At 46.9% G+C, this 14,621-nt stretch overlaps 1 protein-coding gene across 2 annotated transcripts in view; it reads right to left on the bottom strand.

Annotated features, from left to right (window-relative positions):
- Positions 1-14,621, bottom strand: part of MRNIP (MRN complex interacting protein) — a 1,002,312-nt gene that overhangs the window by 101,505 nt on the left and 886,186 nt on the right. For both annotated transcript variants that reach the window (XM_069654095.1, XM_069654097.1), the window contains exon 6: positions 4,369-4,471. In XM_069654095.1, the coding sequence (XP_069510196.1) occupies positions 4,369-4,471 (103 nt within the window). The remainder of the gene's footprint in view (positions 1-4,368; positions 4,472-14,621) is intronic.

Here is a 14,621-nt window from a genome sequence, read left to right as displayed (position 1 = left end):
TGCGGCAAAGCAGTGCCGGCAGCAGATCCAGCAGGCTTGAACGAAGCTTTGCTGGTCTGGAGAGAAGGGAGGCGGACACCACCTCGGAGGGAACCAGCCTCGGGCCCGCAGGCTTGCAGAGGGTCCCCATCCTGTCAGGAGCGGGACCCACCAGAGGCAGCCAGCAAGCTGTCTCAGATCTCTGGTGCGTTGCAGGGTGGGGCTGAAGTCCATTTCCATTTTTGCAGCAAGGGAAAGAAGAGGCTAGCTGGCCTTAATGCATTAGTAATAGAGCTCTATAAGCTTGAGCAAGACTTTATTGCGGCTCATTCTCTGGAATATCAAAGACGATTAATGCAAATTCGAAGTTTTTATTGTTACTGCACCATCGACACAGCTCGACAATCATAACTAGCATCCTGTGCCAGAGTCCATGAGTTAGGAGAAAAAGCAGTGAAAATTCTAGACTGGCTGGAGCGATGAGAATCTGTTGCATGACATGAGGGAGGTCGAGAAGGATATGGCAAACACAGTTGTGAAGTATATTGATATCTGCAAAACATTCACTGATTACTAGAATGGTCTTTAAATTGCCCCCCCCCATGACCTCTCTGAACCAGTATATGTGAATCTCTTGGACGAAATCCCTCTCTCCCACTGTTACTAATCGCCAGGAAGAAGCCCTAGGTGCTGATAATACAGAAGAGGAGGTAACCACGGCTATGCTGTTGCTTCGGTTGGGCAAGTCTCCGTTCCCTAACAGGTTTCCTGCCGAGTTCTGGAAATATATATGCACGATGTGGTATCCAAACCGATGCTTTCGATGCTTCTGGGTAGTAAAAGTAGTGGCAAACTTACCCCTGGATCTACGTCAGGCTACCATCATTGTTATCCCCAAGGACAACAAACCACCTGAAAGACTTGCCTTGTATAGGCCCATATCGCTCATCAACACAGAGTCGAACGTTCTAGCTAAAAGTTTGGCCCATAGGTTGCTGAAGGTTCTACCAGTGCCAATTCATCCACACCAGTGTAGCTTCCTGCCAGACAGAGCCACGCGCATCAAAATCTGCAGACTTCACATAAATTTGTATCGGGCAAAATTCAATGAGGGCCACCCTGGCGGTCATTGGAATTGATTTCGAAAAAGGATTCAACTCTGTCTGAGACACTTGTGTACGAGCGCGATAGAAATAAAATATCAATATCAATACCAGGAATGTATATGGTCCGTATTGGAAAAAATGGGTTTTCGGACTGGTTTTCATTCAATGGGTACAGCTGCGCCACAAATCCCACTTGCCTGCTCTGTCACAGTGCAATAGGCACATTCTAACATATGATTTGGCTTTGCCCAGTGGTCCGCTGGTTCTGGCTTGCAATTCAGAGATGTATTTCTATTACGCTCAATCAAGCTATCCCGGATGACCCAAAGCTACGTTTATCGGGATATGGGGCGAATCTGTATATTCAAGATATACTAAACTATATATAGCTAACACCCTGATAGTGGCGAGGAAAACTATAGCTCCACACTGGAGGGCTAAAGATCCGCTGAGTCTCGAAATGGGAACGAGACTTAGATGGCTGTATGTCGGCAGCGAAAAGGGTGAATAACGCTCAGGGTTGCCTCTGCAAATTCACGTGGATATGGGTCAGCTGGGGAATCTTTGAGGAGGTTGATGATATGCGTGGTTTTAGTGTATTTCTTTTCCTAGGATGATTTTCAATTGCAGACCCTCTCTCAATGATTGTATGTTTTGTTGGTACCACACTGTATGTTCAATATTTATTTTGCCTTTTGAGGTTTAAAAACTCAATAAGAAGAATGGTAAAAAGGTTAAAAAAAAATTACTTCACCGGGGTGTACATGGTAAGCAAACACTGTGGTTCGAATGCTTGCTAGGTGGGTCCATGTGCAGTTCTGCGATCAGAGATTTTTTTTATGCGGGCCAACACCTTAGATTTGCAGTATTTGTTGCAGTGGCTGTGATGGCTCTGCAGATTCCAGAGCTCCTCATTCTTTGTGGTGGGTCTGCATGCAACTTCCTGCCTCATGCTAGAGTTTGCAATCCCAGGCAGTCCATCTTTGTGAAACGTGTGCGACTAACAAACGCACCCAAACGTCTCCTGCACCATAGTAGCATTCCAGGTTCAGCCCCCAAGGCAATGTATCACATGCCTTCTGGTTGTTATATGTTTTTTTCTCTGAAGTATTAATCCCAAATCCTTTCTGCACTCAGTCAGTGGTATAAAGTTCTCTTTGACAGCATTAGAGTCCTTTGCCAAGAAGACCAGTGAACTCACAATAATATGTAGAAGGGGCTCCCTTACCAAAGTCCATGGGATTTCCTGGAGTTGCAGGGAGCGGGGGGCTCAAATGAGCCTGGGTCCATCCATGCTGAAAAATACTCTGCTCCCACACCTCCTGGGGTGTCCGAGGGAAACAGCATTTATAAAAACAAATTCTCTTTTCCTGATAGCTTGACCCCTCTAGAGCACGGGCCTCGACGACTCTTGGAATGTGAACTCTTTGGAAACCAAACTCCTGGTGTATTGCCTTCCCAGACAGTTCAGTCCTGGGCAGCCAAAAATGATTCACCGTTACTGGAGGGGACTATGGACATAAGGCTGGTAATGTAGTGTGGAGCTTGGCAGATCCTCTGTGTACTTCCTCTGGTAATACATCACAGGGTGAGTGATGGCACTGAGCCACAAAGATCACTCCAATTCCATCACCCTGCCTCAAACATTGCGTCCAGTCATCAACATAGGACTTTGTTACAGCGTCCTAGCCCTGCAGCTACTATTTTACCCAGATTATATTTTACCTTGTGATGGGTAATACTTCACAGATTAAGGCCCTTATTACGAGGTTGGCTTGCTGCCAACCCCGTAACACTGTTTCCACACCTTACATCGCAGCGCTACTAGGATATCATAGGCAGCGGCGGAACGGTTATTTCCCATTCCCATGGAGTCCGATAGGACTCCATGGGAATGGGAAACCTGAAGCACCGGCACTGTTCGTAACGGTGCTGGTGCTTCAGGGAAAAGTATGCCAGTATGGGCCTGAACTCCCAGCACGTCAGGCCTGCCGGGAGTTCTGTACCCCTATCGGCAAACTTACAGTTTGGTGGTACGTTGCTACCGGCACCGTAATGTCCGGACCACCAAATCTGTGATGAGGCCCTTAATCTTTATATCATATATAATATATATTGACTCCTCCATTCCTCCTCTCATGCAGTGGATGCCAGAAACTCTTTCGCGAGTAAAAGTACCTTTATTAAAGGAAGAGAAAGTAAAGAGAAATCATAATGAATCAATAGTTTTACATTTTGTCAGTTCACTCCTATTATTTCCTTAGGGCTTTATTAATGCTACTAGAATCTTTCCTTTGAACATTAACTGCTTACGTTTGGTGCTTCTTTATGTTGTTACATGCTTGAGGTTGCCACAGTACTGATTTAATTGCAGGCTTAATCAGAGTTTGAGGATTTCCTCTGGTATGCTCTTACACCTCAGTTGGAATAATGGGCAACTTTGCCCAGGCTCTTAGCCTTTGGAACTATTATTTGATATACAGGTGCTGTAGAACTGCACTCTTTTACTCAAGGGGGGGTTGTCAAATTTGCAAATTTCAATGGAAATGTGCAGTAGCCTAGCTGCTAGTTCCCATGCAAGTTAGTGCTATGTTAGTTCTTCAGTGTGTGTTTTGGGGTGGGAGACTAATAAGGATAAAGAACAGCGCTTTGCTTACTTACCAGAATTTTCATATTAGAGGTTACTTGTTTCAAAATGCTCTTCCGAGTACAGGAAGAAGAATTGTTTATCCCAGAATCACACTAGTCAGGAAAGTGGTTATACAGTATTTGTAAAGCACAGTATCTGCTTTTTGTCACCAACAGCTTTCTTAGGTATGCGAAAATGCAATAGCTGCATATCTTAGAATATGCTCTCCTGGTTCTGGGCTGCCCTCAGTGAGGGAGGGGGCCATCACTGAGTGTTATGAATGAAGGGCCAGCGGATGGACAAATTGGGTAATGCGTCTTTCTCCAATGACCTGTGTGCAGTAGAATAGGGCATGTGCGATGTGCGTCATGAGAGGTGTGATTTGTGCAACTGGAATCCGTTTGGTGCTCTGAGTGGAGCTCCCTTGTGTTGGAGGGAGTCTAGGGTTAGTACACAGGTCTCCTATTTCTCCAAACAACAGTTGAGGCACTAGATAGAATCCTGTCCCAGCCCATGGCACCAGAGTGGTCTTAGTTGTGGTTCACCCAATACTCACTCTAATGGAACCAGTCGGAAAATAATGCTCTGACACACACACGCACAGGCACGCACGCGCGCGCGATGGGCCAAGAATAAAATAAGCCCAACACTAACCTGCCATGAACCGGTTTTGGTAACTCCACGACTGACTTCTGGAATGCCACTCTGGTCAGGGTACTGCTGCACACCATAGCCACAATCAGACTGTCCACGTTTCCTGATTCAGAAATTCAAGAGGAAATCGGATATTTTAGGGAGATAAAGATTCTCTTCCACATTACAAACAGGGCAGCCCCTGATGAAAAAGTGACTCCTATTACATTACACTAAGTCTGTGTTATTTGATCAACATATTCTGGTTTAAAAGAGACAAGTTTTCCCTGGGAAGCATGAAGACAGCAACGCCATATTAGATTTAGAACATTCATACACCTTTACAATGAATGTACACCAAAACAATTCACTCATTCATTTTGTTTCATTAAGTTGGTGCTTTAGAGCCATCTTTATGGCAGCCAAAATAAATGTTATAGATATGAGGTTTGACATATCGATAACTGATATAGATCCTTGTTGTTGTTTGGCTGCATTGCCTTGTGTCTTTTTTAGCACACATTTTAAGGTAAAGCATGTTGTATTTGTATTAGCGCATGGTCAAGGAGTGGGCATGCAGTTGGGTCGGCTCCATCACCAACCATCCCAGGGCATTTACAACCATGGTGGTCCATCGCCAATCATGATCTTTAACTTTACTAACCATGGCCGATTGTCACACAGGCCATCTCTTATGCCTTGTTGCCTGGGAACACAGCCAAAACAGTTGGCTGTGCCAATGCTTTTTTGTGGTTATCTTTCATATATATGGATTGTTAAATGGAAAGAAAAACAAAACGAAGAATGACAAAGAAGGCATGTCATCAAACCTGCCGGTTTTACAGGCTCCCGGGATGCATTTATCTAGGTTGCCTGGTCACAACCAAAAAACGGACACAAACTGCAAAACTAATGTTGCAAGTAACATTTGCCATATATTCAGATTATGTATGCAGTCCTTCATGAAGGCGTTTTCCTAAAGCCAAGTGGGCTCATCTTTTCCACCTTCCTCTGCCCTGCTGACCCCATAACTGCAGAAGCAACCTCCATTTTCTCAGATTCTTTAATACACATGAAGGGTAGAGGGTGTCCTCTAGTGTTGTTTAGCTTTTGTGTGCATCACACACAACCTGCTTTAGGCAGAGTGTTTTCATTTGGACATATAACACTTGGGAAAGAGCCTTCACTTATTACACAAAATAATTGTCGTACTCTGTGATTTCCTAGAAATGTTCAAGCATAGTAGACTGTGATGTCAGAAATCTATAAACATTACAAACAATAGAGAAAAAGGAAAAACATATTTTTATAGAACATACAAACACACAGTAATAAAGTGCCAGTACATACTCCCTACGTGAAAATCGAGGATATGGGTTGTTTGACCTAAAAGAACTTGACCTACTGCCCATTTGACCTAACTTCATTTCTTTTGACCTACTGTGGAGGAAGACCCCTGCATCCCCCTAGTGGGGGGTGGCGGGTAGACCCCACGCCCTCCTTCTGACTGCCCCCCACCTCAACCTATTCCCTTACCCCACCCCACAACTATATTTTCATTAAAGGGTACCATTTGACCTACCGAATTAGGTCAAAAAGATGCAGTCAAATGGGAGTAGGTCGAATTGGCATTAGGTCAAATTGGATAGTATCAAAATCAAGCTGCACATTCAACCCAGTCTTACACTCGCAACTCACAGGCATACTACAATTGCTTGTGCAAACAAAAAAATAACACGAAAGTTACATAAATTAGATAGAAACTCAATACAAGTCCATTGACTCGAGTTTCAGCTCTTGGGGTCCCACTTTGGAAACTGACCCAGCCTCTTCAGGACAAACCGTCTTAGGTCACAAGGGAGAGCATCTTGTTATCTAAAGATAGGCCGCCACAGGAAAAACAACAAGCGGTTCAAATTAATATGCTGCCCGTACAAGGAGCACAGTGTTAAAGCATGCAAGGTGCTCGCAAAAAATAATTGAGGGTGAAAACCAATGCTAATGAACTAGTCTTGAATTAGATCCATGTTGGACACATGCCCATTTGGAAAGAACCACCTTAGTTGGTAACCATGACAGAAAACGGAAACCGTGACAGCGACCAAAGGCACACGTGTGACCCATTCCCATTAGTGATACATGTCCACCGTGAAAACAACCTGATATATTGATACCTTTGTTTTCAAGCCATGACATGTAAAGATAATTGTAGGCTAATGCAGATCGAAGAAGGGTCAACACTGCAAAGCAAAATACAGATGTGTAACGCGATGTGTGTTACCCAACCTCCATCCTGCGTTCGGTTGCGTTCCAAATGAAACGCACTCACCTTGATTAACATCCCGCCTCGTTTAAGCAGTTAATGTAATATATGCAAGCATCTGAGCATTTCCAAAGGGGAGAAGCGTCAACACTGCAAGGCAAACCGAAGTAGTGGCTCTGTTGGACATATGACTGAGACACAGGACAGAAAGAAGAGTCCATCAAGCGCCCTGGTCAGTGTCGGCAGAAAACAGACTTTGAAGACAACCCCAGGAACACTATATACACTATGTATAACCAATGTTTTTTCTGCAAGAACTAAAAAATAAAGGGCAGCGAGAGTTGCTTATGTGAAATCAGAGCATGAGGGCTATGACAGAGAAAAAAAGAAACAAAACATGTGACAAGACAACAGCAAGTACAAAAAACACCTTTCACCCCATGCATTCACCTCCACATCTTGAAACCAACTTCTGGGACAGATCCCATGAAAGGAGGTTATAGATGTAACACTAGCACCAACTCCTGCCCCAGCGACTTTTGGCCACAATTTGAAAAAAGTGATTGCAAGCCCCTGTGTGCTGTTGTAACCCAGCAACCACTTCCTGGTCTTCCCCCTCCCTCCCGCCCTCCACCTCCCATTGGCTGATTCGTCTGGTCATAACTGGCTCTCCCTGGGCAGCCCTCTGCCCGGAAGCCCCTGCGGCTAAGGGCCCCAAGGCAAAGGGCGGCTCCTACAGAGGCGGCTCCAGAATGTGTCAGCAGGTGTCCGCAGGAGACGCCAGGGAAGCCAGTGGCCAGCCGTCAACCAGCACCAACTACTAAAGTAAGTGTGGCACGGGTGGGTAGTATATGTTGCATACCACCCTCTTAGCCTAACAAATCCAGACAGTACACTGAATAATTCTCTATGCTACTCTCTGCTTCACAAGACTGTGTCCCATTTAGATAGTGCGCTCTACAATTACTGTGTTGTACTCTGCCTCTTAAGACTTTCACACCTAGATAGTGCGCTCAAAGGTTATTGTGTTGTACTCTGCCTCTTAAGACTGTGTTACATCTAGATAGTACGTCCAAATATTATTGTGTTGTAGTCTGCCTCTTAAGTCTGTGTCACATCTAGTTAGTACGTCCAAATATTATTGTGTTGTAGTCTGCCTCTTAAGTCTGTGTCACATCTAGATAGTGCTCTCAAAGACTACTGTGTTGTTCTCTGCCTCTTAACTCTGTGTCACATCTAGTTAGTACATCCAAATATTATTGTGTTGTAGTCTGCCTCTTAAGTCTGTGTCACATCTAGATAGTGCGCTCAAAGACTACTGTGTTGTTCTCCGCCTCTTAACTCCGTGTCACATCTAGATAGTGCGCTGAAAGTTTACTGTGTTGTACTCTGCCTCTTAAGACTGTCACATCAGGATAGTGCGCTGATAGTTTACTGTTTTGTACTCTGCCTCTTAAGACTGTGTCACATCTAGATATTGTGGCCAAGAGATATTGTGTTGCATTCCACCCTCTTAGCCCATCTCAAATCTAGATAGCTCACTGAAAGTTAGTGTACGGTGTTAAATTCTTCCTAATAAGAGTGTCACATCCAGATGGCGACCCCGTCTCACAATTATCCACCTCTCACACCAATCCAGATTCCTAGAACCCTGTGCTCCCTCCCTTCCATCCTCACTCAGTACCCACGGCTCACCACCCGCACACTAGCTCCCACCTTCTCGATCCCCCCCACCATTCCTTCCCTTAGCACACCCGCAGAAATCTCCCCGTCCACCTCACTTCAGCATAACGCCACTCGCCCAATCTCCTACCACCACACTGCATCCAACTCTAAAATCAGAGCCACACTCTGGCACGCCAACCACCTCCCTCCTCGGAAGCCCACTTCCCCTCCATTTCCCACTCAAACTCATCGCTCCCAACCCTCCCTCTGACCGCTTCTCAGAACTCCCCAATACACCACGACACAACACCATACCCCTTATCAAACTCAAAAATCAGAGCCACACTCTGGTGCGCCAACCACCTCCTTCCCCTGATCCCGATTCAGCCCCTCCATTCCCACTCATACTCATCACCACCACCCTCCCTCTGACTGCTATTGAGAACTCCCTAATACCCCTCGCCATGACACCCCGCCCCCTATCGAACTCCCAAGCAAGAGGGGCCCGCTGGTGCTCCAAACACCTCAAACCCTCACCCTTCTTCAACCCCTACCTCCCACCCAACAGCAATCATCCCTCCCCTCCTTTCCCCCACCATACCTCAGAGTCCCTATCCCCTAACACATCACAGAAATGCGCAGCCCCCCTTCGACAACCCCTTCCACCCTCGCCCACCCCACGTTACCCTCTTCCCGAGACCTACCAACATCCCCCAACATATCCCTTCCCCTCTCTAAAAGCAGCCCGTCTCGCCCTCGCAATAACAGTAGCAGCATCTCCCTCACCCTGCGACACCCCCACCCTCTCTAACAACCCTACTGCGCAGAAACCCTTGAAAAGTAGAAAACGAGCCTGGTCCCCCTCCACGACTGTCTACTCCTCTCCGCTTCTAGCCAGCCTCCCAATCTATCCCTCCCCATCCCCGCTACACTCCCCCCTGCCTCTCTCTTGACTTCTCGCCCTGCACACCAGAACCCCCCAATCCTTCGAGACTGACCCGAGACTCTCCCCTCCAAACCCCCCCTCGCCCAATGGCCATCCGTTCACTCGCCCGTGCCCCTAACCCCTCACATATCCTCCTCCGCCCGCCTACTCTTCCCAGCCGCCAGAGACTTGCCTCCACCCTTAGTCACCCGGAGCCCGCCGACACCCTACCACCCCATCACCCCTCTTCTTCCTGCCTCACTGACCTTGAGCACCCCACCACTCCCATCCCCCCTCACCACCCCCCCACGCACCTCCTACTCACATCCAAACAACCTCCATGACCACACCCCACTCCGAAAAAGCATCTTCAACCTCCTCTCCTCTGACAAACCTGACCTAGTCTTTATCACTGAAACCTGGTTCTCGGACGACTTTACCCCTATTGCACATGAGGTATTCCCCCCCGGCTACTCCCTCATTCCGCTCAACAGACCTTCTAGAGGAGGTGGCGTGGCAGTCCTTTTCAAATCTCACTTCTCCGTCTCACTCGTTGATTCTCAGACGTGCATTACATCATGCAAATCCCTCCTTGTTAAACCTGTACTACCTCTGACTTTCTCCCACAGCTTCCTAATCATTTACAGACGCCATTGGTTTATAGTGATTTGGTCGAAAACAAAAATGTCAAAAGTCAAAATGTCGGAAAAAAAGTCAAATTTCTTTTTCAATATGTTTTTTTTCGAAATTGGGGGGTTTCCCCCCAGGCCCCTTTTTTTCTATTTATTTTTTTATTGTACCCCTTTTTTTTACTTACCGAACCCAAAAAAAACATATAAATAAAAAATTAATAAATTCATTTTGACTGACCACCGACCTCATTACGACAGACATTTCACAACCAACCTCTGTGACTCTGTAGCCACCATTCAAGTAAATCACCCCTCCCTGACTCTCCTAGGAAACCTCAATATCTGGTTGGACATCCCCACCAACCCCATGACCCATTCACTGGTCGACAATCTTGATGTGCTCAACCTCTTCCTTCACATGAACGGTCCAACCCATTCTAAAGGGCAGTCCCTAGATGCTATCTTCAGCTCCCATGACCTGATACATCTAGCCCCCTTATCACTCATCTGGTGTAACCACTTTGTCGTCCCTTTGTCCATCCTCTCCCATGCCCCTGCTCCTTCCCCTCAACACGCCTCCCCCTTCACTGCATATGCTGGAACAAACTAACGATCATCCCTGAACTAGACAAAGCCCTGCTTCTCAGACCCCACAACAACCCCCCTGGTGGATCTTTAACCATCGACTCCTTCGACTCATGGCTCAATGACTCACTAATTCCGCTCACCCCCTGATGCCCCTCTTCCTCACGCCTTAGACCATTTCCCAAATAGTTTACTCCTGAACTGAGGAATGCCAGAAAAATAAATAAATCCTTGGAACGCAACTGGCGAGGAGAAAAAAACAGTCTCAGTAGATCCAGCTTCACCTTGCACCATCACAACTACAAAGCAGAAATCCAAAAAGTCAAAAAAGCCCACTACAACAATCAGATTCTCAACTGTCGAAACCGCAGCAAAGAACTCCACAGAATCTTATCTGAATTCTTCAAACCCACTTTACCTCTGCACAATCTACCCCATCACAATCTCTCTGCGACTCTCTCTCCCCCCACTTCTACACCACTGCTTCGACAGAACGACTTCCCTTAACAACAACCACCCCCCTCCCACCGCTGCAACCCCCACCTTACCCACCTTTGACTCCTTCAAACCAATTTCCAGAGAAGAATTTCTTGACCTATCTGCTCACAAACCCTATGGTTCCCCCCTAGACCCTTTCCCCGCTTCAATCCTAAAAGAAATATTCTCGTCCACCTGTGCAGGAGAGTATGCAAGAACCATCCTAAATGACTCCCTCAGCTCTGGAATCTTTCCTAATGCCTTCAAAATTGCTCATGTCAAGCCTCTTAAAAAACCATCCCTTGACCCCAAAAGCTACGTCCCATCTCGAACACCAGATTCCTTGAAAAACTCATCGACCGAACTGCATATTCCCAACTAAATCACTCTGTCGAATCCAACAACCTAGCTGACCCTGCCCAATCAGGTTTCAGACCGCGACATGGAACCGAAACCACTCGGGCCTCAATCTGGGACGATCTTAAAATCACTGCAGACTCTGCAGGATGCGCTGCACTAATTCTCCTCGACCTGTCTGCAGCCTTCGACACAATTAACCATTCAATCCTCCTTGACCGTCTCCACTCCCTAGGAATCCGTGGAACTGCTCTCAAATGGATTGCCTCCTTGCTCAACAGGAAACAAATAACCCTCCTCTCCCCTTTTGTCTCGGCTGCTCGCCCAGTTAATACTGGAGTGCCGCATGGCACATGTCTATCAGCTCTCCTATTCAACCTCTATATGTCCACCCTCCCTGGAATCATCCGCCTGCACAATATCCTGTGCTACAACTACACCGACGATAGCCAAATCATCCCTAAACTCCACAACTCAATCTCTCTCAGCCCGACCTCGCAGCCTGCCTCCTATATATCGACAGTTGGATGACTACAAACCACCTTCTCCCAAACCCCACTAAAATCGAAATCATGGTATGCTGCAACACTGACCTTCTCCCTCGTCCACTCCCCTGGCCCCCTTCCATGGGCCAACCGCCCACCCCCTCCGTCACAGTAAAAAACCTTGGATGAACTATGGACTCTGGCCTAACCCTCTCCCGACAGATCAACAACGTATCTAAATCTTGTCACTACCATCTCAGAATTCTCAGGTGCATTTTCCCTACCTCTACTTGCTGAACAGACTTGCCGCTGTTATATCCATGTCGAGACTGGACTGTGCCAAATCCCTTTACCTAGGAGTCCCGGCATACCACCTTAATAAACTCCAAAGAGCGCAAAACGCTGCTGCTAAAATGCTACTAGCTCTGGGTCCAAGAGACCATACCTCTCCAGCTCTCAGAACCCTCCACTGGCTCCCAGTTGGAAGAAGGGCCACTTTCAAGACCCTGTGCATCACTCCTCGTGCAGTGCACAAGACCGGCCCTCTATAGCTGCAAGATAAGCTAAAACCTTACCTCCCACCCCGCACCCTAAGATCAAGCTTTGCCCTCCTTTTAGTGATCCCAACCACCAACTCTGTCAGAATGAGAGGATCCTCTTTCTCAACATTAGCCCCAACTCTGTGGAACTCGCTTCCACCTCACATCCGCCACACCCAAGACTATATGGCATTCCGCAAATTACTAAAAACATGGCTTTTTCCATAATACCAAAGACAACCCTAAAGATATGTCTGAACGCCCAACAACCCAATGACTAATTACACAATGAGACTCTCTACCAGGTGTTCAATGACCTCTGATCCTACCCACAGGATAGGATGGATGAATGGAGTGGATGAAGGGAATGGATTGAGGGAATAGATGGATGGAATGATGCAGGGAATGGATTGATGAAATGGAGTGACTGATGGAGCGAAGGGATGGAGTGGATGGAATTAATGGAACAGAGAGACGCATGTGAAAGGAGGGGATTGAATGTATGGCATGGATACATGTGGAATGAATGGAGGGTATGTATATAGAGTGGACAGAATGGATGAACTAGCGAGAATAGACAAAATTAATAGAACTGATGGATTGAGTGGATGGGTGGATGGAGTGGATGGATGGATCGGATGAGTGGAACAGTGGATGAATGGATAGATGAAATGGGTGGAGGGGAATGAGTGGATGGAGTGGACGGATGGTGGGGATCGATGGAATGGATGCTGGATGGAATGGATGGACGCAATAGATAAAAAGACGGACGGATCGAAGGGATGGATGACATGGATGGAGTGGATGTAGGGCGAGTGGATGGAATGAATGGCATGGATGCATGTGGAATGATTGGAAGATATGTACAGAGAATTGCCGAATGCAATGGATGGAATGGTCGGAATATGTCTACATGGAATTTATAGATGGAATGGATTGAATGGTTGGAATATGTATATATGGAATCTATAGATGGAATGGATGGAATTGGATGATGTGTGTGGAATTGGATGTAATGGATGGATGGATACGGATGGTTACGGTTGGATAAACCGGATGGATGGAATGGATGGAATAATGGATGGAATGAATGAAACGGATGGAACAGGCTGAGCGGATGGAGCGGATCGAGCGGATTCAATCGATGGATGGAACGGATGGAGTGGACAGAGAGGATAGAATGGATGGATGAGACAGATGGAGTAGACGGAATGGATTGAACAGAAGAATGAAACGGATGAGGTGGATGGAATGGAGAGAGTATATGGATATGAGTTCGATCGATTGATGTAATGGATGGAGTAGACTGAGTGGATTGAGTGGATGGAATGGATGGATGGGGTTGATGGATGTAATGGATTAAATAGATGGAATGAATGAAATGAATGGAATGGATGGAATATGTGTAGTGGATGAGGTGGATGGAGTGGGCGGAGTGGAGGGAATGGGTGGAGTGGATGGAATGGATGGAATAAATGAAGTGGATGGAGTAGATGGAATGGATGGAGTGGATGAACCGGGTGGAGTGGATAGGATGGATAGAGTGGATATTAATGTTAATGTTAAAGGACATTTGTACCGCGCACTATCACCACCGGAGTGGTCCACTGGCGCTCTGGCGGCTCTGAAAGAGGAAGGGAGGGGTGGTTAGTGGGAAGTAGCTGGAAAAGTGCAAGAGTGTAGTGATGTGCTGTTGGCAGCCTCAGCCCGGTGGGTCCATCGGCTGGGCCTGGGGTGTATGCGGCCGGTATTCGTCGTGTACTGATGTGCAAGTCTATGTGACTTTATTGTTTTGTTTTTGCAGTGTAGTGAAGTTTGTGCGGTTTGTTGTGCTGGAGGTTTGTGGTTGTGTTTGGTTTGGAGTTTGAGAGGTGTATGCAGAGGAGGACATTGTTAGTGGTATTGGTTAGTTGGCATCTCTATACTGAATTGACCAGTTGGGCTTGCGTAATCTCACCCGATGGGGTGCTTGGGCACCCTGTGCCTCCGCAGGTCCGTGCCCGTTTTGCATTCGAGACCCCTGAACATCTCGCTGCCCCCTCCGCCCGCTCCGTCAACAACCTTGCATGTCCCATACCTCAGTTAGTGTGGTGATTGGTGGTATCTCGCTGTTCCACAACCCATTGGTAACTAGTTGTAGCTAAACGGGTGGTTGGGGATGGTAAGGATTGGCTGGGGTTGTTGCCTCCGTCTTCATGGGTCTCGCATGTGAACCACTCTGTTCGGCGTCACCCCTCCCGGTTCTGAGGGCTTCTCAGTCGGTTCTGGGAGCTTGTCAATGTCTTTTCCCGTTTAGTCATTTGTCTTACTGTTGTTTCGGTTTTAGTCTCTGGTATTGAAGAGCCA

This window comes from Ambystoma mexicanum, chromosome 3q (assembly GCF_040938575.1).
Source record: "Ambystoma mexicanum isolate Mex_15411 chromosome 3q, UKY_AmexF1_1, whole genome shotgun sequence".
Lineage (NCBI taxonomy): Eukaryota > Metazoa > Chordata > Amphibia > Caudata > Ambystomatidae > Ambystoma > Ambystoma mexicanum.
Note: the sequence above shows the minus strand (reverse complement) of the source record. Positions and strands in the feature narration are given on the sequence as shown.